The 23608-nt window shown below is 36.6% G+C and overlaps 3 protein-coding genes across 10 annotated transcripts; all 3 read left to right on the top strand.

Moving 5' to 3' along the window:
• The first annotated feature begins 351 nt into the window (after window positions 1-351).
• LOC111792981 (translation initiation factor eIF2B subunit gamma) lies at window positions 352-6679 on the top strand. Of its 4 annotated transcripts, XM_087122987.1 has the most exons (15): window positions 425-519; window positions 639-685; window positions 827-904; window positions 3596-3775; window positions 3873-3953; window positions 4033-4252; window positions 4329-4387; window positions 4486-4548; window positions 4732-4781; window positions 4878-4965; window positions 5062-5322; window positions 5402-5494; window positions 5787-5891; window positions 6195-6311; window positions 6429-6679. In XM_087122987.1, the coding sequence occupies exons 4-15, from the start codon at window positions 3746-3748 to the stop codon at window positions 6498-6500; spliced, it is 1239 nt and encodes a 412-aa protein (XP_086979113.1). In that variant the 5' UTR covers window positions 425-519; window positions 639-685; window positions 827-904; window positions 3596-3745; the 3' UTR covers window positions 6501-6679. The 4 variants fall into 4 exon arrangements, with proteins under 4 accessions (XP_086979112.1, XP_023530392.2, XP_086979113.1 ...); XM_087122986.1 differs by lacking the exon at window positions 3596-3775 and having other exon boundaries at window positions 352-519; window positions 639-734; XM_087122988.1 differs by lacking the exon at window positions 425-519 and having other exon boundaries at window positions 679-734.
• A 958-nt stretch (window positions 6680-7637) lies between these two features.
• Window positions 7638-13390, top strand: LOC111793542 (Ribosomal protein S5/Elongation factor G/III/V family protein). 4 transcript variants are annotated; one of them, XR_015420646.1, is made up of 4 exons: window positions 7638-7908; window positions 8090-11472; window positions 11825-11966; window positions 12585-13390. XR_015420646.1 is itself a non-coding variant. In XM_023675470.2 (2 exons), exon 2 carries the CDS (start codon window positions 8310-8312, stop codon window positions 11400-11402), a length of 3093 nt encoding a protein of 1030 aa, XP_023531238.2. In that variant the 5' UTR covers window positions 7638-7868; window positions 8090-8309; the 3' UTR covers window positions 11403-11666. The 4 variants fall into 4 exon arrangements, 3 of the variants coding, with proteins under 3 accessions (XP_023531238.2, XP_086979298.1, XP_023531237.2); XM_023675470.2 differs by lacking the exons at window positions 11825-11966; window positions 12585-13390 and having other exon boundaries at window positions 7638-7868; window positions 8090-11666; XM_087123172.1 differs by lacking the exons at window positions 11825-11966; window positions 12585-13390 and having other exon boundaries at window positions 8096-11666.
• Window positions 13391-14509: 1119 nt separating this feature from the next.
• On the top strand, window positions 14510-23347 carry LOC111793453 (stomatal closure-related actin-binding protein 1). 2 transcript variants are annotated; one of them, XM_023675338.2, is made up of 14 exons: window positions 14510-14987; window positions 15537-15835; window positions 16878-17006; window positions 17546-17638; window positions 18094-18234; window positions 18382-18450; window positions 18667-18750; window positions 20859-21039; window positions 21129-21245; window positions 21363-21421; window positions 21576-21710; window positions 21796-21945; window positions 23019-23089; window positions 23247-23347. In XM_023675338.2, exons 2-13 carry the CDS (start codon window positions 15554-15556, stop codon window positions 23061-23063), a joined length of 1485 nt encoding a protein of 494 aa, XP_023531106.1. In that variant the 5' UTR covers window positions 14510-14987; window positions 15537-15553; the 3' UTR covers window positions 23064-23089; window positions 23247-23347. The 2 variants fall into 2 exon arrangements, with proteins under 2 accessions (XP_023531106.1, XP_023531105.1); XM_023675337.2 differs by lacking the exon at window positions 14510-14987 and adding an exon at window positions 15234-15381 and having other exon boundaries at window positions 23019-23347.
• The last annotated feature ends 261 nt before the right edge of the window (window positions 23348-23608 follow it).

Raw genomic sequence — 23608 nt, 5'->3', positions numbered from 1 at the left:
CAAGGGTATTAATTATTATTATTTTTTTAATTCAAACCTATTTCTTGCAAACTTTCTTTTTGAAATATTTATATTTTTTAAATATTCATTTTCTTAAAAATTTAAATGTATTTTAAAACTTTTTGTAAAGGGTATTATCGATATTTCATAAATATTTTTGAAAAAAAAATGCAAAATTGACAAGTAATTCTATAAATTTATATTAATTTAGCCTTTATTTGTTTATTTATTTATTTATTTTAATTTCTCCCATTCGACGAACGTTATTATTATTATTATTATTATTATTATTATTTTTTTTTTTTTTTTTGCGAAATTAGAAAATAAATAAAAAATAAAAAAAAAAAACACCAAAGAAGAAGAAGAAGAATTCGCATTGTCGAGCGCAGGCGAATTTTTGACCGAAGCTGAAAAACTCCCCGCGCGCAGCACTTCACCTCTCCATCTTCTTCCATGGATTTTCAGGTGGTGGTATTGGCCGGTGGCACTTCGAAGAATCTCGTTCCTCTTGTTTCCAAGGTTTCAATTCCTTACCATTTATTCATCTCAAATTTCCCTTCTGTACTGCTAATTTGGTATTCTTCTCATGCTTCTCTTTGATTTTGTTTTTCTTATACGACTGGTGTTTTCACTTATAGGAGCTTCCTAAAGCATTACTGCCGGTGGCGAATCGTCCGGTCCTCTCGTACGTTTTGGAGCTCTTAGAACTCAGTAACCTTAAGGATCTCATTGTTGTATGGTTCCTTTTATTACTCGATTGTATTCTTGCATCATCCCACGTCGTTTATAGGGTTTTTGATTTTTGCTGTGTTTTATGTGTGTACAGGTCGCTGAAGGTGAAGATGTGGCTCTTCATATTGGGAGTTGGATATCAGGGGCTTATGATGGTCGTCTACGTGTAGAGGTACTCAGCTGCTTTTTTTTTTTTTTTACTGCTTGGCTATGGATATGAGTGAGTGTTCTGTACGATCGAATTGCCTTTTGCCCCATTCTGCCAAACGCAGGGGAGAATTAGAGCGTGCCCACTTCTTATCATGAAAAAACTAGGGACAATTTGCCAATGCCCATCCTTCTAACCTACTTTGTGCCTCCTATGAGACTTTGGGACTAGGAGTAATATTAGGAATATTCACCTGTCATTGACTACGCCTTTTGGCTTGATTTTTGGTCTTGACATACCTTTGGACTAGTTGTGCAGGAACCCGTGGGCTTTCGGGACATAGGATCCAGGATTCGATGACTGAATAAAAGATGATTACATCAATATTTATATATAGGTTGGTAGGACTTAGCAAAGAATGTTCGGAGTTTATTAAAATTCAAAACTAAAATTTACGCATTAATCATAATATTCATCTCTAGAAAGATAAAAATGTAGTTGAAAAGACAACTGTTCAATGAGTGGGCTTATATTTTGAATTTTAATTTAATGTTAAAGAAAAATATTGTTCCCACATATAATATTGGAAATCGAAGTTTAAGTTTCTTTATTGCTGTCAATTTGATATCCTACTTCACTGGGAAAGGGGTATTTAATGGGCGGAATTTTTGAACCTTTGAAAAATTAACCATCAGAATTACTAAAAAAAAGAAGAAGAAAAAGAAAAGAAAAAAGAAAAAAGAAAAGAAAAGAAAAAGAAAGAACCAGAAGGAAAATGAACAAGTTGGAAATTCGGGGTTGGTCTGCTTTGTTGTGTGCTTTGATTCTTGTGGAGGTTGTGTTGGCATAATTCTTGAACTCGAGACCTTTTGATGGATTTTACTTGCTCATCCTTTCTGATGTCCTCACAATCGAGGTCTAAAATCACACTGTTTAGAATTTAAAAGCATTGAAGAATGCAGTCCTTTGTGTCATTCTTGATGCTTAGAAGCCTAAACACCATCCACCAGATCAAACAATCACCCTCTTCCATAGACCAGTCCATATATGTGTATATTTTGGCCTCTTATTCTCTCCTCTCTCCTTTTCCTTCCTTCCTTCTTTTCTCCATCCATAGCCTTCATCCATCTTAGTGTTCATCCATTTTAGCCTTCTTATCAGTCAGAATTCGAGTTTTGAGGAAATCATAGCTGACCTTATGCAATATCCATTAACATCACATTCTTTAGGCATGCTAAGGGTGAGCTTGGAATTTACCGGTTATGTAAGAAGATGAATCATTTTAGTTGGATTCTCAAATGTTTTGCTGTAAAACCTTCTGGCTATAGATCAGTAGTTATGGTTCTAGTTGATATCAATAAAAGGGACCAATTGGTTTTCTGGGAAATGATTTGTGATGCTTTGTGAAACCATTTGGGTGAGTGTAATGATCAGAATGAAGTTTCACATGCTGAGATGGTTAAAAGGAAGAACCATATTTGTTGTTGTATAATGATTTTTGCCTTATTCTACATCTCTAGATCTTTCAATTCAGTGTCAATGGATTAAAAAAGAAAAGATTCTAGAATTTGGGTTAGAAAAGCAAAATAAGTAATCTTTACAAAATCTATTAATTTAATTGTGGTTTTCCAGTTGTTTGTTCATTATAAATGGAAGGATGTTAAGGAAATATTAGAAAAGCATCTTCAAGGGATGTTGGTCATCAACCTATTTATGGCCGATAAGGCATTATTGAATGTGGAAGAAAGTGTTATACAAAAGTGTTTGATGGAAAATGGAGAAGTTTTGGGAACTTGCATCTGAAAATTGAAAAATCGTTGAAGAAAATTGAGCCTCTTTAATCGAGCTTTGGAATACTCGAGGTTTACTGGTTGTCATTTTCCAAGAAGCTCTTTAGCAGAATTAATTACTGAGGTTTATTGGATAGAATCAATTTCACGCATTGTTTCAAGATAGCTTTAATCTGTTCCTTGGAATATTTGGTGAAGATGTTCGGCTGCATTTTTAATTAAGACTTTTTGGCTTTAGTCTTTTTCTAAAAAATTGAGCATATAACTATGCGCATGCTATGTTGTCAAGTTAAGACTTGTTGGTGTAATTGATTTATCTTGGGTGCCTCCATCCTCTATTGAAGTTATGGGGTATAACTGATTTATCTTAGATAAATGGTGAAATGCAACAAAATTTATTCTATTTAAGATAGCCTTTAACTTGTAAACTGCCCTCGGACATGAGGGGAAAATGTGGGATCTTTTAGCAGAATATGTATCATTATAAAAAAAAAAAAAATCATTTTGTATATTAACTAACCACTATGGGTTTGCTTAGTGGTCATTGGGGTTGGTGAAAAAGTAAGTTGTCTAGAAAGAGTTCAAATTTCATGGTAGACACATGACCTGTCTATGATGTTAAAATCCTACAAGTTTCCATAATATCCTAACTTGATAGCCAAACTGAATTAGGGACTCTAAATAGGGACATAAAATAGACGTCTTTGGAGTTTGAATCCTTTTGAAGTTTTTTTTTTTTCATGTAGTTCCCTCTTTCTGCATTTGGTGAATCCCTCTCCCTCATGTGTTTGTCTTAACCTCACTGTGGAATTTTTTTCCAAAATTGTTAAATTCTTTGAGTAGCAGCTTATTCATGAAAGAGTTCACATCTTAAATTAGTTTGTCGAGGAAATTGCTCAGTTTGGTAGGGTCATTTTGTTGTCAGGGGCGACAGTAGACCATGATCATGTTCTTTGGAGTTATGACTTTTTGATAGTTTGGAGTTGTTTCTTTGAGGTGTTTGCCCTTTAGTTTGCGAGACACATGGTTGCAGAGATGATCGAGGAGTTCCTTCTCCGTGTGCTCTTTTGGGTGAATGGGAGGTTTTTATGGCAAGCTAGTGTTTGTGAGAGAAGTTATTAGTCTTCTAGATTTCATTGCGAAGAAACATTGAAGACAAAATTTTCTTTATTTGCTTCTATTAAAAGAAATTGGATCTGTAGGTTACTTCTGTTCCGGAGGATGTTGGAACCGTGGGTGCACTTCGGGCCGTTGCTCACCATTTGACAGCAAATGATATTTTGGTTAGACTCGACCACTTTAAACAGCATTCGCTCAGTAATTGTGCTTATTTATAGTTTTGAGTCCTTTACTTTTTTGCAGGTTGTGAGTGGTGATCTTGTTTCTGATGTTCCTCCTGGTGCAGTTGCAGCTCTGCATAGACGACATGATGCCGTCGTTACTGCTATGCTCTGCTCTGTTCCAGTCAGTGGACCTTCAGAGTCTGGATCCTCTGGTGGAAAAGATAAAACAAAAAAAGCAGTAGTCCACAATATTGTTGGACTTGATCCTACCAAGGAGTTTTTACTATATATAGCGACAGGTTAGCATTTGTATAGAATTTATCCATTGAATTTTACTCAACATGCCCCTTATATATTGTATTTATTTTCTTCCAGCTGCTGAAGTTGAGAAAGACTATAAAATTCAGAAGAGCATACTCCGTGCAGTTGGCCAGGTAATTGTTGCTATATAATAAGGTGTTCTTTTGGTAAAAGTTCCTTATTTTTAAAACCAAGTTGTTTTTCTATTGATGACCAATGTGCTTGATCAAAGGTATCGAACCAAACCTATTTGGGCCCTTTGAGGTTTCACAGTTCTTGTGGAGCACTTGATTTGGTTTGCTTCCCTATGAACCTGTCAATTATTTCATCTAGTTGGTTAGCTTTTCAATTTTCACAATTTCAATTTGATTATTACATTTTATAAATCTAAGTTCGAATTGTTAAATATGACTTATTCATGTTAAATGGGAACTTCATGGGTTTAAATTTACTATATCTCCATCTTTCTTTGATGTAGATGGATATCCGAACTGATCTCATGGATGCGTATATGTATGCGTTCAAAAGGTCCCAATTTAATTATCCTCCTGGTTACTACTTCAAAACATTTAGATCATAATGTTGTTTATATCCTCATACATGTTCCCTTGTTTAATCTTCCAGATCTGCTTTGCAAGAGGTTCTAGATCAAAAAGAAAATTTCCGAAGCTTAAGACAAGACGTGTTGCCCTATCTTGTGCGGAGCCAGTTGGTTAGTTTATAATGCTACAACTTATTCTATTGTGTCAACAGCAAGTGTATTTAAATTTGCTGAACTAGATTAATTTAATTTCTTCATTGAACATAGAGGTCCGAAGTTTTATCGAACGGAACACCACAAGCGGAAGAAAATGGGAGTGAGAAGGTTGGTTCCCACAAGAACCAAGCCTTGCTTTCACGGATCCTCTCTAATTCATCTACTACAAGTTTTCATGATCTTCATGCATATGGCACTAATGAATCTATTCCTGTTCGAAAAACGCATAAATGCTGTGTTTATATCCCCGCTAGTAGCAAGTATTGTGCTCGCTTATATTCAATTCAAGCATACAGCGACATTAATCGGGATGTAAGTTTATTGTATTGCTCAATCTTTTTCTTGACATCATTATATTTCCTTGACTGAGGTTTGATTTAATATTCGTAAGGTTATTGGAGAGGCAAGCCATCTTTCAGGTTACTCATTCTCCGCTCAAAATAACATCATTCATCCTTCTGCACAACTCGGATCAAAAACCACCGTGAGTTAAATACCGTTACCTCTATTATAGAATTCCTAATGTTGAAATGCTTTATCATATAGTAGAAGGCTGTCACTCTAATTTGCTTGTGTTTTTTTAAAGAAATATGAAAGTCAAACTTTCCCTAAGCACAAGGCAATTGGTTTAGCCATATACTCTCATGCTGTTGAGACCAACATCACTTCCTTGTTATTCTTATTCCTGAGTTCATCTAATATTTGTACTTCAGAATGTTGGTTACTTTGTTCTTGTTATATTGGTCATTCCCCTGTACTAAATATGATGGTTTCAGGTCGGACCCCATTGTATGTTAGGAGAAGGTTCACAGATGGGTGACAAATGTAGCGTGAAACGGTCAGTAATTGGCCGCCATTGCCGGATAGGTTCCAATGTGAAGGTATAATAGAATGAGTTTTTTTTTTGGGTTAAAATGAGGAACTTGTTGTGTTATATCATTTCGTCATCTATGAAATTACTTAGGTTGTAATGTATCATCGTATGGTAATATTCCAAATTTGATCGATGTGGTTTGAAAAAAGAAAGATAGAATTTAGCCCTTATGAAAATGTAACCTAAATTCATAGACTCATGTCTAAGTAGAATGTAACCTAAATTCTATCATCTTGTTCTGCTGATCTAGTTAGTTCGAGTTGGTCGAACCATACTAACTCTTTAAGTTTTATGACCCCCGTCAATACAGATTGCCAATTCCATCGTCATGGATCATGTTACCATTGGAGATGGTTGTTCAATTCAAGGTTCGGTTATCTGCAGCAACGTACAACTTCAAGAGCGCGCCGTTTTGCGAGATTGTCAAGTAATTACTCTCACCTCCTCCCCTCCCCTCCCCTCCCCTCCGCTCGGGGCGCGGTTGCTCCCCTTATCCCATCTCTCTGTTGTCATCTCCTTATATCTACTTCAACTTTCCTTCCAGGTAGGAGCAGGTTTTGTGGTGACTGCTGCCTGTGAGTACAAAGGTGAGGCCTTAGCTAGAAAAGAAAAATGAAACTAGGAAGAGAGAACATCGCCTAGAAAATGAACATTGTTTTGAAGAAAAATAAGTGTGAATTAATTATGAGGTAGTAGATGAAAGTTTTGTTGTATTCTTCTTGATTTATTTCATTGGTAGTTCTTACCTTGTTCACATTACACAGCATTTACTTAGTCAAATTATTCATGTTTCAATTTACAAGAGCTTCCTTTGATCATAAACCAAAAATATGTTTGATCAATGGCACTAGGAGTATGATCTACAACTTGTTAAAGCTTGTTTTATGCATTTCAACGTCTCGAACACGTGTTATATGACATTATATACTTATTTTCCAATCAATATGCTTAGTTTTTAGGGTTAAATAACGCTCGTATGTTAAAAACAAACTAAGAATTAACTCTAAAACATAGGTTTTATTTACTTAAGATTTCTAAAGACGTTTCGATTAAGAATCGAATAGACGTTGAATTTGGTTTACTCTGTAAAAGTGCGTATTAGGTCGCAATTCCTCTCAATGAAGTAAAAGGCATGTTAGGATCGCTTTTTTATCTTTATTGTATCTATTTTCTTTAAGAAAAATAATCGTTTTTTCAACTATTATTATAGATGTTATAAGGTTTAATTTTCGAATATATATATATATATATGTGTGTGTGTGTATATATATACTTCGGTTCTTCAAGGCCTGTTAGAGCTCTCTTCAACCTGCTCATGGCTAGATCGATCGGTTTCGGGTCAAATAGGAAGAACTCGAAGATGTATACATATATATATATATATATACATATATATACAAAATAATTATATGAAAATTGTTTTTTTTTTTTTTTTACCGTAGTCAAATTTATATCATACCTATGTTTTAGAATTTATTAAATTTACATAGAATATTATTTTAATTATTTTTTCAAACAAAAGCTTAAAAAAAAATTAGAACAATTATAAAAATAATATATATTTTTATTTAAATACAAATATAAAGGTAGAGACTAAAATAGTAATTTAAAAAATAAAAGAAAATGGTGAATAAGAGGGGGAAAAAAAAAGAAAAAAACATTTTCCCCTCATTTTCGTACGCAGCGGCGGCCTTCAACGGTGTTTTTATTTATTTATTTATTTATTTATTTTTATTTTTCTGAACCATTCCTTATTTTTCTTCCTTTTTCAAAACCCCTATTTCAAGCGCCCGTTCCTCCCAGGCCATTGCACTGTTCGCCCGCCGCTCCTGCCCGACGCGGTCCCAGCCGCCGCCCCCGTACGCTGCAATCTCAGCCTTCGACGGACTCGCCGCTGCTCCCTCCCTCCCTCCCTCTTACACTCTTTCGCCTCTCCGAGCAATCAGAGTTTCTTGTTTCTGTTTGCCCGTAACCCTTACCGTCGGTGAGATTGCTCTGCCGCTCAGTTTAAGGATCACCTCGAGGTTTTGATTGTTTATTTATTTAATTTATTTTGTTGTGTTATTGTGTTCACCTACGAAGAAGAAATCAAAGAGGCATTTTCTTTTTCGTTTTGTTTGGAGTAAAAGTTGAAATTGAAAAGACAAAAAGCTGAAGTATTATCTTTGGGAAGGGAACTAACAATCGTATATGGTCTCTGTGCAGAAACAGTTCAAAACGCAGCTCCTACGCTTTTGCAAAATCGCACGCAACTGCTGTACCATAGCTCGAACGCCACTTCAAGTTTTCATTTGGCGCTCCAAGAAGGAATAGAATTAGCAATAATCTGCATATTGTAGAGGAAAATAGAAGTTTTTTTTTTTTTTGTGTCGATTGGATTTCTAAGGATTTGTGGTTTTTAGGGTCTTTCTCAGAACTAGGTAAAATGGGTGATCTGGAAACTCAAAGAATTAGAAACATATGTATATTAGCACATGTCGACCATGGCAAAACGACGCTTGCCGACCATCTTATTGCCTCCTCAGGGGGTGGTTTGATCCACCCGAAGATGGCAGGCCGCCTCCGTTTCATGGATTATCTTGATGAGGAACAAAGGAGGGCGATTACTATGAAGAGCTCTTCGATTGGTTTAAGGTACAAGGAATACTCCATAAACCTCATTGATTCGCCTGGCCATATGGATTTTTGCAGTGAAGTGTCGACTGCTGCTAGATTGAGTGATGGGGCATTGGTTTTAGTTGATGCTGTGGAGGGTGTGCACATTCAAACCCATGCTGTTTTGCGACAGGCTTGGATTGAGAAGCTTACGCCATGTTTGGTTCTTAATAAAATCGATAGATTGATATGTGAGTTGAAGTTGAGTCCTATGGAGGCGTATACTCGTTTGTTGAGGATTGTTCATGAAGTTAATGGGATAATGAGTGCGTACAAGTCTGAGAAATATTTGTCTGATGTGGATTCAATACTTGCAAGCTCTACAGGTGAGGTAAATGATGAGAACCTTGAGTTAATTGAGGATGACGAGGAAGATACATTTCAACCCCAGAAAGGGAATGTTGTGTTTGTGTGTGCGTTAGATGGGTGGGGATTTAGCGTTAATGAGTTCGCTGAGTTTTATGCTTCAAAGCTTGGGGCAAATGTATCTGCATTGAAGAAGGCCTTGTGGGGTCCTCGGTATTTTAATGCCAAGACGAAGATGATTGTTGGAAAGAAGGCCTTGGCGGGAGGAAGTAAAGCTCGACCTATGTTTGTTCAATTTGTGCTTGAAAGAATTTGGGAAGTTTATGGGGCTGCTCTAGAAACTGATGGGAATAAGGAGGTGCTTCAAAAGGTTAATAGCACATTTAATTTGAACATACCAGCTCGAGAACTTTCTAACAAGGATCCAAAGGTGGTTCTTAATGCTATTATGAGTCGTTGGCTTCCTCTTTCAAATGCAATATTATCAATGGTTGTTAACTGTATGCCTGACCCAATTGCTGCACAATCATTTCGAATATCACGGTTGCTTCCAAAGAGGGATGTCATTGATGCTGAAGTCGATGTCAATGTGCTATCCGAGGCAGATCTTGTCAAGAAATCCATTGAAACTTGTGATACGAGGCCTGAGGCTCCATTTGTTGCTTTTGTGTCCAAGATGTTTGCAGTGCCAGTTAAAATGCTTCCAAGGAGGGACGATCATGGCAGGACTACTAATATTTCATCTGATGATGGTGGCGATGGTGAATCAGACGAGTGTTTCCTCGCATTTGCAAGGATATTTAGTGGGGTTCTTTATTCTGGACAGAGAGTGTTCGTGCTTTCAGCTTTATATGACCCAACGAAAGGGGAATCGATGCAAAAGCACATTCAGGAGGTTGAGCTGCATTCATTTTATCTAATGATGGGCCAAGGCTTGAAACCAGTGACCTCTGTAAAGGCAGGAAACCTTTTAGCAATTCGTGGTCTTAGCCATCACATACTGAAAAGTGCAACTCTTTCATCCACAAGAAATTGCTGGCCTTTCTCAAGTATGGCATTCCAGGTTGCGCCAACTCTGAGGGTTGCACTCGAGCCATCTGATCCTGGAGACATAGGTGCCTTATTGAAAGGCTTAAGGCTTTTAAATCGAGCAGACCCTTTTGTAGAGGTAACTGTTTCATCTCGAGGAGAACATGTACTTGCTGCAGCTGGAGAAGTCCATCTTGAGAGATGCATAAAGGATTTGAAGGATAGGTTTGCCAGGGTAAGCTTGGAGGTCTCTCCACCTCTTGTATCTTATAAAGAAACAATTGAAGGCGAGGCATCTAGTGTGTCGGATTATTTTAAAGTGTTATCTGAAAGCACAGAGTGTGTCATTAAGAAAACCCCAAATGGTAGATGTGTTGTTAGAGTGCAGGTACTAAAACTTCCACTTGCTCTAGCTAAAGTACTTGATGAAAATTCTGGTGTTCTGGGCGATATTATTGGCGTCAAGTTGGGGCAAAGCTATAAAAACTTGGAAACAAAGAGATCGAGTTTGAGGGAAAATGAGAATCCAGCAGAAACATTAAAGAAACTCATATCGGATGCAGTGTGCAGCGATGTATCGTCGAAGGATGACAAACATAATGCACAGTGGTCAAAGCTTCTTAGGCGAATTTGGGCACTTGGACCACAGCAGATTGGTCCCAACATTCTGATTAACCCAGATCCTAAAGTAAATGATTCTGATTGCTCTGTTCTTATTCGGGGTTCATCTCATGCATCACAGAGACTGGGTTTCGTGGACGGTTCTTCAAATGATGATTTGGATGCTGAAACATCGTCGGTAAGTGATGTTGCTTCTGTAGCATCATCAGAAGGTGCTCAGACATTAAGCATGGAAGCAGCATCTCTTGAGAACAGTGTTCTATCTGGGTTTCAGCTTGCTACATCAGCTGGGCCGTTATGTGATGAACCTCTGTGGGGGTTGGCGTTTATTGTTGAGGCTTCTATTTCTTCATTGCCTGTGAATTCAGACGAGTTGGAACCTTCCTTTCAATCAGAGAATAATGCTATCTTTTCTGGGCAAGTTATGGCAGCTGTAAAGGATGCCTGTAGAGCAGCTGTACTGCAAAAGAAACCTCGGCTTGTCGAAGCCATGTACTTCTGTGAATTGAACACTCCCACCGAGTATTTGGGTCCAATGTATGCTGTACTTGCTCGAAGGCGAGCCCGAGTTTTGAAAGAAGAAATGCAGGAAGGTTCGCCTTTGTTTACTGTGCACGCATATGTACCAGTTTCAGAGAGCTTTGGTTTTGCAGATGAGTTAAGGAGGTGGACTTCTGGAGCTGCAAGTGCTCTTCTAGTGCTTAGCCACTGGGAAGAACTATGTGAAGATCCGTTCTTCGTCCCAAAGACGGAAGAAGAAATTGAAGAGTTTGGAGATGGTTCTAGCGTGCTTCCCAACACAGCCAGAAAGCTCATTGATACTGTAAGACGGCGTAAGGGTCTTCCTGTGGAAGATAAAGTTGTGCAGCATGCTACAAAGCAGAGAACACGTGCTCGAAAAGTATAGAGATAGATCACGTCATGATTTGTACGAGTACTATAATGCAATACATCCTTAGAATTCAAACCTTTACGAGGCAATACATCCTTAGATTACTATTCAAATCTTTTTATTTACTTGTCTTCTTCTTTTCATTTCCTTTCAGGTTCCTGGAGGGGGCCGGGGGGGGGGGACATAGTCTGTAGTACTTGTTGATTGTAAAATGATTGTTGGTGGAACACTTATAACTTCCAATTCTTTTCATTTATAAAGTTTTGATCAATTTTGGAACATTTCCAGCTTCCAATCTTGTTAGCTAGGAAAAGAACTAGCGAAGAAAGAGGAGATAAGTATCAATGGAGTTTGTAACTCTAGTTGGCATCTATCTAGGAAATTCTAACTCCAATCCTTTTTATTTATAACTAAGCTTTGGCTTTCCTGTCTGACAGATTCCTGCTTACATGAGAGATTTGTATTCGGCACGGTCCATCTGGAGTTCGCTTGGGAAATAACGTTTGGAGGTTGCTCCCTGACATGGCCATCCGGGACGTCGTGAAGCTTGGACGACGAACACCCTTACCAGCCTGAAAGGTATGAAGGGTATCCATTTATTGTTTATGGTTGAAACATTTGTGCTTATTTGTAGATTTTTGCTTTCTCAGTATGAGGTTAGTTCACCTGGTTCGTGAGAAACTAGTGGTATGATACAGGAAATCTGGGCCAAACAATGTAAAACTACTATGTTCTTCTTTTAATCTGTTTGTGGATGATTTTAGAACTTCATGAATCATGGAAATGAATATAAAAGAAAAAAAAAAATCTCTCGTAAGTAGTAAATATTGTCTTCGTTAGGCTTTCCCTCAAGGTTTCAAAACGTGTTTGTTAGGGAGAGGTTTTCACATCGTTATAAAAATTATTTCATTCTCCTCTCCAATCGATATGGGATCCCACAATCCATCTCCCTTGGGGGTCCACCGTCCTGGCACACTACACAGTGTTTGGTTCTAATACCATTTGTAATTGTCAAAGTCCACTGCTAGCAGATATTGTGTTTTTTGGACTTTCCTTTTTGGGCTTCCCCTCAAAGCTTTCAAATGCAGTCTGTTAGGGAGAAGTTTCCACACCCTTATAAGAAATGCTTCGATAGACGGACTGTAGTAATAGAATCCATGAATTTCCAATTCAGCTAAACTTTCTCTTTTCTGGTAGGCTGACTGGAGGAGGAAAAGGGTCCTTGGAAGCTTGCTGCAAATATGGTTGTGTGGCACTTGGATCTTGTGAAGGTGGCTGCGGAGGTAAGTACATGTCATGGCCCTCATAGCCAGTTGATCTATATCAAAAAAATTGTCTCTTTAACTTTCTCAACCATCGAGAACCACCCTGTCTCTAGCCCAAAAAAGAGTCATTTGGAACCCATGAGGAGCGTTTAAGTTATACCATCGAAATGTATGTTGTGAGATCCTACATCGGTTGGAGAGGGGAACGAAACATTTCTTATAAGGGTGTGAAAACCTTTCCTTAGTAGACACGTTTTAAAATCTTGAGGCTGATGACGATACATGATGGCTAAAAGCTATCTACTAGCAGTTGGCTTGGGTTGTTACAAATGGTATGAGAGCTAGACATCGGGCAGTGTGCCAGTTGGGTCCCTAAGGGGGGCGGATTGTGAGATCCCACGTTGGTTGGAGAGGGAAACAAAGCATTTCTTAAAAAGGTGTGGAAACCTCTCCCTAGTAGACGCATTTTAGAACCGTGAGGCTGACGGTGATGCATAATAGGCCAAAACAGATAATATCGGCTAGGTGTGGACTTGAGCTGTTACAATAGTCGATAAGAGTTTCGGTTTAGAGTGTCACCGTGACCTATTTTCATTCTTTTCTTCCTTTGAGAATTGTTGTTAAAGAAGGAGATCTTGTCAAATGCACTGGATCAATGGTGGAGTTCTTGCAAAAAACGTTGTGCTTGGACTTTTGGTCGATGCGTTATTGTTGGAAGAGGGACTATAAGAAATCTCGATCTATTTTCATTCTTTTCTTCCTTTGAGAATTGTTGTTAATGGAGATCTTGTCAAATGCACTGGATCAATGGTGGAGTTCTTGCAAAAAACGTTGTGCTTGGACTTTTGGTCGATGCGTTATTGTTGGAAGAGGGACTATAAGAAATCTCGAGCAATGACATGTCGAAGTGAAGAAAAAAGAAAAGAAGTATCGAACAAAAAAAAAAAAAAAAAAAAAAGCTCTTTTTTATTTATTTGACTGCCTTATATATAAATACTTAATTAAGTATGATGAATACTATCAAAGCTAAAACTTCCATATTAATTCAAATATTAATAAACCACTATTGTAAAAATAAAATAAAATAAATAAATAAATAAAAACTTTTCTTTCAATGAATTTTACGGTAAATTTCTAATTTGACATAGCATATTTTTATTTTTATTATTTTTAATTAATAAATCAAGTTTAAAAGTCTACATTAACACACCTTTTTATTTTCAGTGAATATACATACAAAAAATAAATTAATTATTAATTTAGCCTCTAGTTATTTACAAAAAAATATATATATTTTTTTATTTTATTGGATAAAGGCAACAAATTTGTCCGCATCAGCATAATAATTAAAATCTTAATATTTTTATTGGATCAATGACTTTTTTTTTAATTTTAAATAATTATTTTAGTTTTCACTGTATTATTTTATTTCTAAGTTTTTAATAAAAAGATGATGTCATTATTTAATAAATAGTTAGAGTCACATCAACCAATTCCAAACAGTGAATAATATTAGTATATTTTTGTAAATGTGTATTTAAAAAATTATAGAAATAAAATAATTATATTTCAAAATTCCAAGTATTGACCTTTTAAAAAATTAAAATCAAAATAGAAAAGAAAAAAACACAAATTTAAAAGTCAAATTATGATTAGAGAAAAAAAATATATATTATCCGATAAATTTAAATAAAAAAGATAAAAATATAAATGATTAAATCATACTAAATATCCCTAATAAATTTGAATTATGCTTATAAAATTAAAATCATTATTATAATATATTAATTTATAAATATTAATTATTATGTATATATATATATATATATATATATATTATTTATTTATTTTGGAACAAGCATTCACCTAACGGCAAAAATCCAGGCGTGGGAATAAAACGGGGGAAGGGGAAACCGGTCTGAGGAGAGAGAGAGAGAGGGATAGAGAAGAAGAAGAAATAATGGCGAGAAGGACCCGCCATGGCCAAGAGCTTCAAGTTTAAAGCATAAGCATATGTAACTCCATGGTCCACTCTTCACCCTCTTTCAATCTTCTTCCTCTTCTTTGAACTCTCAATTTACCCAAATTAATTATCTGGCCGGCTTCTCTTTCTCTCTCTATTGCTCTTGCTTTTCAAAAAGCGAACCAGCTACTTTTTGCAATTTCTCTCTTCTTCTCTCTCTCTCTCTCTCTAGCTTGATTGATATTACGTTTTTCTGGCTTTGTTTTGGTGATCGAGTCGAAGAGCTTCTTCCGTATCTGATCCGAGAATCAGAGGCCCGAAGATCCCTACACCTACTTGTTTGATTTCTCGACGGAGTGTTTTTAGTCTTCTGTAAGTCCAAACTTCACCTTTTTGTCTCTAATTTTGAGTTTTTTTTTTTTTTTTTTTTCTTCTTTTGATTGCGAATTTGGTTTTGGTTTTGGTTTTCGTTGCACTGTTTGTGTTTTGCGTGTAGTTGTGATCTTCAATTGTAATTATAAATTGCTGCATTGTTTGATACTCCGTGTTTTTGGTAGGTCAATTTTGGTTATCGATTCGTGATTTGTCTTTGTGTTCTTTGGAATGGCTGCTTTCTGTGATGGCTATTTGGTGCATATGAAATTTGTGAAAATAGAGTAAAACATTCGAGAATTTGTATGAGATTTCATCACATCCATGAAAATTAAAAAGAGTGAGAGATTTTTTTAGAAGTTTCTGAAAGAATGGATGATCCGACAAAGCTAAGGTAGATGGTCTTTACTGAGCTCAATATTTTGTTGTCTTGTTTTCTCTCCCCCTTTTCACGGCAAATCTCTCGCAAATTTGTTTTTCAAAACTCCCCATTCGTTCGGTTCTTTTTTTACTCTGGTTTTTAAATCTATTCAATCTGGTGTTTTACAGAGTAACCGGCCTAGAAAATGACAAGGATTAGCCGTACTTATAGTGACTCAATGCAAAGAGGGGGTGTCTCAGCTGTATCAGCTGATGTTATATTTGCTTCTAATCGGTTTCCAAACTACAAAATCGGAGCGAACAATCAGATTGTGGAGGCTAAAGATGATCCCAAAGTACTATCTATGAAGGAGGTAGTTGCTCGTGAGACTGCCCAACTGTTGGAACAGCAGAATCGCCTCTCGGTTCGAGACTTGGCCAGTAAGTTTGAGAAGGGTTTGGCTGCTGCTGCTAAATTGTCAGAAGAGGTTAGGTTTCTTAATGAATAATTCTGTTTCCTATCGAAACAAGAAATCCATCCACTTTTCATAATTTGTTTACAAGCTAAATATCTGCTTTGGTATTGCTTACTTACTATCAGGCTATCTTATCCTGTTCAATAGAAAGTTGAAGCTTAAATTAAAAGCTTAGCCTCTAATCTATTAAAAAGTTTTAAAAAATTCATGGAAGTAGGCTCAAAATTGAAACTTCAAGGTTTTATAGGAGAGAAATTCAATTTTGTGTCTTATAGCTTGATGCATTTAAAAAGAAAAAATTGAATAGTTCTGAAATCTATAAACTTCTTAAAATGTCTAATAAGCTAGAAATCTATTTGACCTACTTGTCAATGGAAGTTTAAGGTCTACTAGACACAATCGAAAGTTTAGAGGCCTATTTAACACAAGATTGAAAGTTTATGTATAGTCACCGCTAGCAAATATTATCCTCTTTGGTCTTTTCCTTTCGGACTTCCCCTCAAGGTTTTTAAAACGCGTCTGCTAGGGAGAGGTTTCCACACCCTTATAAAAAATGCTTTGTTCCCCTCTCGTACCGATGTGGGATATCACAGTTTAGAAATCTATTGAACACTTTTAAATATCAGAGACTTATTGAACACAAAATTGAAAATATATAGATGTACTAGACGTGAGAGAACTATTCGATACAACCTTCAAAGTTCATGGACTTTAACTTTTAATTTAACCAAAATTAGAAATCATACTCTTAAAATTATCTTCATCTTCGAATGTGTTTAGATTTTAATTACTCTGTATGTCATGTAAACGAGTAATAATAAAAAATCTCTGTCACACTTACGCACAAATATATACTCTCTTTAGATATCAAATAAAATTATATTTATTTGATCCATTTCATTCATGATTTGATGCAAGTTGAACGATGTGGATCGGTTCCCTTTGGTGAATTCTGCATTCATAGTTCTATTTCAGCTACTAACTTGCGAAAATCTGAAATTGGATGTTTATACCGAGGTGCACCAATTATAATCTAGTTATGTGTGCAATTCAGGCTAGACTAAGAGAGGCAGCTTCACTGGAAAAACATGTTCTATTGAAGAAGCTTAGGGATGCATTGGAAGCATTAAGAGGGCGTGTTGCTGGAAGGAACAAGGACGATGTAGAGGAAGCAATTGCAATGGTAGATTTTTTGACTTACTAGATGATGTTGCATTTGGAAGTCTTGTACTATAATTTTATCATTAATACTTTAATGTTTGTATGTAATAGGTCCCTAAACTTTAAAAAGCATGTAATAAGTTCCCAAACCTTCAATTTAAAAGTTTAAGAACTTATTAGACAATTTTTAAATTTCAAAGACCTACTTAACACAAACATGAAAGTTCACCGCTGAACTTATAATTTAGTCTAAGAAAATAGTTTTCTAGAAGAATTTATTAACAAGGCCTTGCTGGGTTTGGCCATAACATGAAAAGAGTTCTGATGATAAGTGCTATTTGGCTTAGGTTTTAGAATTGTGTATAATACAGTGAGATTTCTCTGCTTTTGAGTATCTGCTATTTTGCTCAAGTCGTGGACGCTCTGAGAGTTTTATGCGACCATTTTGTTGAAAAACATTAAACCTACCTTTCTGGTTTTAACTTGCAATGTCTTGTTGCTACTGGTGCTATCTCCGAACACGAGAAAAATAATGTGGGTGCTTGATTCTGCTTATTGCAGGTGGAGGCATTAGCAGTTCAACTTACTCAGCGGGAAGGGGAACTAATACAAGAAAAGGCTGAAGTGAAGAAGCTAGCTAATTTTCTTAAGCAGGTAAGTTTAGCATTCTAATTAAATATGGATGATATTTTTCCTTATCTTAGAAAGCACATGTATTAAATACTTAGTTGTTTCTTCTTCTTATTTCTTTTATTAAGAACTAAGCATTATGATAAATGAAACATACACAAAGTGGTGAGACGGACATATCTTAAGCAATTGTGTAGTACTTCAATTAAAGTGCTAAATAGTTTATTTGTTTTAATTGAAAGATTGATTAAGGGGCTTTAAAAGAAATGTGAGAGGATAATAATAAACTTCGATGTGAAAGTCTTCGTACTTTGTTTTTTGACTTTTAAGCATATGGATGCATGAAGATGATTAATTTTAATTTGCATAAGATGTTGAATTAATTAATTAATTTTTAAATTTTGAGGCATTACCTTTCACAAAATTATTTGTTCACTTTCTTTTCTGTTCCAGCGTTGAGAGTTTATTTTGTTTTGCAGGCATCAGAAGATGCTAAGAAACTTGTGGATGAAGAAAGGGCTTTTGCTCGTGCAGAAATTGAAAATGCAAGAGAAGCTGTTCAGAGAGTGGAAGAGGCCCTACAAGAACATGAACGAATGTCTCGGGCGGCTGGGAAGCAGGTTTCTCTCTTTTAATTAACTGTTCTCAAGAATTATGTATTTTTTGTTCTTAAAAAATATGTATCTTCATTATCGTTGCTGTTTTTTCCTTCTTTTTCTTTTTTGCTTTTCAATAGCTTAACTAGCACAATTCTGAAATGTGGTTAGGACCTCGAAGAACTAATGAAGGAGGTTCAAGAGGCTAGAAGGATCAAAATGCTCCACCAACCGAGCAAGGTCCACGTTCTATCCTCATTCTCTATGCTTATTATCATACAACTTGGCTTATATACCTTTTACATTAATTTAAGTGGCAATATCATATTTGAGTTTTGCATTTTGGCTGACTTTTCATGGTATTAAATGGCAAAAATGATGAAGAGATGGACCCTCTATATGGTTCTTTTAAGTACGCATAAATTTGATACCATGTTAAGTTTTCGGGATATGTAGGTTATGGATATGGAACATGAGCTTCACGCATTGAGACTGCAACTTGCTGAAAAGTCTAAGTATTCTATACTACTTCAGAAAGAAGTAAGTTTTTTGATCTTATGATACAGGCAACTTCTAGTTCTGATATTATGTGGTTTCTATTGGTTTTATAGTTTTGTAAGCACTGCATGCGGCCTTGAGAGTGATGCTTTTTATGTTAAATTTATTTCTGGAGTGAAACGTGTTTGTAGCTTTTAGTTAAAGAGAACACTATATTGCAGATGGTCGTTTTTCTACATTGCCCGAAAATGAAACATATTAGGACGAGAAAATTGCTTCATCTTATTCAGATTTCTTCTTAAAGACTACCCATTGAGTGTGTCGCCCTTATCCATTAGTTGTTATGAGCTAAATACTTTTTGGTTGTCACAGCATTGGCTTTTGATTGAAATCATGCCATCACAAATATAAATGAAGGAATACAAAAGGACGTGTAAAAAGACAGCCCAATGAAAGGAGCCACCCAGCCACTAACTAAATATATAAAAAAGGGCTCAAATAAAAAAATACAAAAATTCCTGGAAACTAATACCAGTAGACACGTGAAACTTGGCAAGAGATAAGCCTCCCTCACAAGATCTTTCAATAGCTCTAAAAATTTTATTGTTTCTCTTATTCTAAAGATTCCACAAAAGAGAAAAGAAGTAATGCGTCACAAGAATGAACCCATATCATGAAATTACGAATGTAAAAGAATCTCCTCCGCCATAGAACTATCCTCTCTGTTTTTATTGGCTTGGAGAGGTTTATTGGCTTGGAGCATGGATTGTTGGGCTTGGATGAAGGAGGTTTTGTTGTTTCTACCTTTTTAGGCCGAGGGGTGAAATTCTTTGGCAGGTGTGCTTCTTTGCCGTTCTTTGGTGGATTTGGCATGAGAGGAATGAAGGACATAAAAAGGTGGCTAAGGCTACTGTAATTATTAGCTAGGTTCTATCCTTTTCGAGATGAGTCCTCTCTTGTAGATCTTTAGGCTCCCATTTTTTGTAGGGCTGTTCATTTTATATGTGCTTGTTCGTTCATTCTTTTTTCTCAATCAAAGCTTAGTTTCTTAGAAAGAAAAAGTTCCCCCACAAAGAAAAAGGGGGCAATCCAAATGTTCTTTGCTAGAATAAGGTCATGGGGGATCATTTCTCAAAAGTTTTCTTTCAGAAAAGTTTTCTATTGTTTGTGAATGTTCCATTAACAAGTATATTAGAATCCCATTTTTCGTAATTTCTCACCTATTTATTCATAACAGTTCTATGCCTCCCCACACTAGGTTCCTAAACGCGGTCAAGAAATTGCAAGCCCTGGTAACGGATTCCCATTTAACCAAATGAGAGTCAACTCCTTCCCCCCACTCGTTCTGTTGGAAAGTTCCATTGAGTTTTCTATTTTAGAACTATTGTACGAAAGAACTTGGTACAAAAGAACCCGGTTTGTGATAATATGAGGCAAGACCTTCTATAATTCTTTCTCAAACTCTTGGAAATTATTTTTATAGAAGCTAATGATTAAGCTTATCGGCCTAAAGACCTAGACTTCGCAAACAGTCGATTTCTTGGGTCCTGGGGATAAGACCAATGTAAGTTTCATACATCATGGGATAATGGCACCTCTCAATGCTGTTTTCGCTTCATTTCTTTAAGAAAATTTGATAGTTTGAAGCCTCCTTTTAAGCTTCCCCTCAAGATTTTTAGAACGTGTCTGCTAGGGAGAGACTCTTATAAAGAATACTTCGTTCTCCTCCCCAACCGATATGAGATCTCACAATCCACCCCCTTCAAGGCCCAGCGTCCTTGTTGGCATACCGCTCCGTGTTCACCCCCTTCGGAGCTTAGCATCCTCGCTGGCATACCGCCCAATGACTAGTTCTGATATCCTTTGTAATGGCACAAAGAGGATAATATTTGCTAGCAATGAGCTTGGGCTGTTACATAGTACCTCCGAAGTTTCTTATAAAGTTTGGCCTAAATTGCTTACAAAGTTGAAGCAATGTAGTTAGGTTGTGTGACTGTGCTTTTCATTTTCATTTACTTGTTCTTTTTTCTATTCCCGTTCCCTTTTTCGCTAACCGGTCCATTTCTATTTCATTTTTGAAAATACAGATTCTGTTTTATTTATTTTTAAATTATCCTGATCTCTTTTCTTTATACTGTCACTTTTTCCAGCTTGCAATAAGCAAGAAGGCAATGGGAGACAGCTCCAACATTTATGAGATAGAAGGCACCGAGTGTTTGGGTTCTTGTCTCCATATCCAACCTTCTTGTGATACAGCTCCCGACCTTTCAAAATGCTTTATTCAGTGGTACCGCATAGGATCTGAAGGTGGCAAGAAAGAACTTATTTCAGGTACTCTCTAAAAGCTCTGCATTTTACTTACTGAGGGGAATTCCAAATATTTTTTTTATTAATATTGACCCGAACCGTTATTATCACAGGAGCTACAAAATCAGTTTATGCACCGGAGCCTTTTGACGTCGGGAAAATCTTGCAAGCTGACGTTCATTTAGATGATCATAGAATCACTTTGACAACCACTGGCCCCATTGATCCAGGTAGTTTAAGAGTTGTATGTATAAGTAATCAATAATTATTGTCTTGGTTGCTGTAGCTGTTTAGTGCTTGTTTTGCTTGAATTCATAGGAGGAAACTAAATGTTGGTTTTCTTACAGCTGCTGGTCTGGGAAGCTATGTTGAAGCCCTCGTGCGGAAGCATGATGTTGAGTTTAATGTACGTTGTCCTTCTGTTTTTGTAGATTTTCCATACGCAAAGATTAGTATGGTATAGGAAAGTGCTGAAGGTTGAAATTATCATTAACACGTGGCATAAATGGTATATCGTTCGCTCAAGCTTATGGAGATTCTTTTTATTTTTTATATTTCAGGTAATTCTTACTCAGGTGAACGGAGTAAATCATCCCTCAGAGTCGATACATGCACTCCATGTCGGAAAGATGCGGATAAAGCTCTGCAAAGGGAAGAACACCATCGCTAAAGAATATTATTCTTCATCAATGCAGGTAAATTGAATATTGTTGAATTTTTTTCAGTTTGGATGTGAACATCTTTGCTGAATCGGTCTCTTACACTCGTTCTTGGTCGTAGTTATGCGGAGTTCGCGGTGGTGGCAATGCTGCAGCTCAAGCATTGTTTTGGCAAGTGAAGAAAGATCTTTCTTACATTTTAGCATTTGAATCAGAGAGAGACAGGAATGCAGCCATAATGCTAGCCAGGAGGTTTGCTTTTGATTGCAATGTACGTCCTGCTTACTTTCTACTGCGAACATGAATTATTCAGTTTGGTTCTCCAATCTTTACACTGCCCAACCTAAACCTTCACACACCTCTAAACAAGATTATCTTCTTAGAATGTTTATTTTTGATAGGAAAGAAAACGTTCATTGATAGGATAAAATATTACAAAAGGAAAGGGAGGAAGATCCCACATCGGTTGGAGAGGGGAACAAAGCATTCCTTATAAGGGTGTGGAAATCTCTCCCTAGTGGACACGTTTTAAAACCTTGAGGGGAAGCACGGAAGGGAAAGCCCAAAGAGGACAATATCTACTGACGATGAGCTTGGGCTGTTACAAATGGTATCAGAGCCAGACAACGGGCGTTGTGCCAACAAGGACGTTGGACCCCTAAGGGGGGGTGGATTGTGAGATCCCACATTGGTTGGAGAGGGTAACAATGCATTCCTTATAAGGGTGTGGAAACCTTTCCCTAGTGCGTTTTAAAACCTTGAGGGAAAACCCAAAAGGGAAAGCCCAAATATGACAATATCTGCAAGCGGTGAGCTTGGGTTATTACAAATGGTATCAGATGTGTGCCAATGAGGACATTGGACCTCCAAGGGGGTAGTTTGTGAGATCCCACATCGATTGGAGAGGGGAACAAAGCATTCCTTATAAGGGTGTGGAAACTTCTCCCTAGTGAATGCGTTTTAAAGCCCAGATGGAAAAGTCCAAAGAAGTCAATATCTGCTAGCGGTGAGCTTAGTTAGGCTATTACAAAGGTCAACTGCAAGATTACGGAATTTATTTTTAAAAAGAACTATCAATTAGCCAATAGATCATTTAAACTACAATTTGTAATGGTGGAGAAATCGATAGAGCCAAGTCCTATGAGTAAAACTCTTGAAGGAGACATATTCCTTGAAGTTTATATCGCATGATGGATACCTTGATTCATATCAAACTGTATACATAATACTAATGAAGAGCCAGAGATTCACAATCATTCCTCTCGAGTAGCATCACCCATCTTTGCTTTCTTCTTTTTTTTCCAACTCGGATCTAATACTGTTATGAATACTCATATTGAGCAGATCATTCTTGCTGGACCGGACGACCGTGCTTCATCAGCAAACTGATGAACTTCTGTAGATCTCCCCTAAATGTAAATTATTCTTAGCTCCCATTACTCAACATTTGATAGTAGAATATGGCATTGAGATCTGTTATTATTGGCTTCCACTTTTTGTTTGTGGTGCTTCTGTTTTCTTCCTTCCTAACATTAAGGCATCTTCTTTTTCCTGTTTGCCTTTCTGTTTCAGAGTGCTAACAAAGTATATGACTGAATTTGTGGTTGTGGTTCATTCATTCAACCATTACATGTAACCTGGATTTCTCAGTATATTGCTTTTCATGATTGATATATGCATGCCTCAAGGTTTTCAAAGTGGATACAATACTCAAGCCCACATGGGCCCTCCCCTGATATCAAGTATGTTCATTTTTAGTTTGATCCAAGCTGCAAATACTGAGAATGATATATATACTTGTTCTTGGAAGTGAAAACTCAAATTGGTGTACAAATTTATGGAAGAGATTTGCTTTTGTAGTTGTTTGGATAGGAGAAGTTGTGATTTTATGTTTCTTGGTTCTTTTGATAAGAACAAGTATGGTATATGTTGTC

Source organism: Cucurbita pepo, chromosome 4 (assembly GCF_057944985.1).
Source record: "Cucurbita pepo subsp. pepo isolate OVF chromosome 4, ASM5794498v1, whole genome shotgun sequence".
Taxonomy (NCBI): Eukaryota; Viridiplantae; Streptophyta; class Magnoliopsida; order Cucurbitales; family Cucurbitaceae; genus Cucurbita; species Cucurbita pepo.
This window is presented reverse-complemented; position numbering and strand designations above follow the sequence as displayed.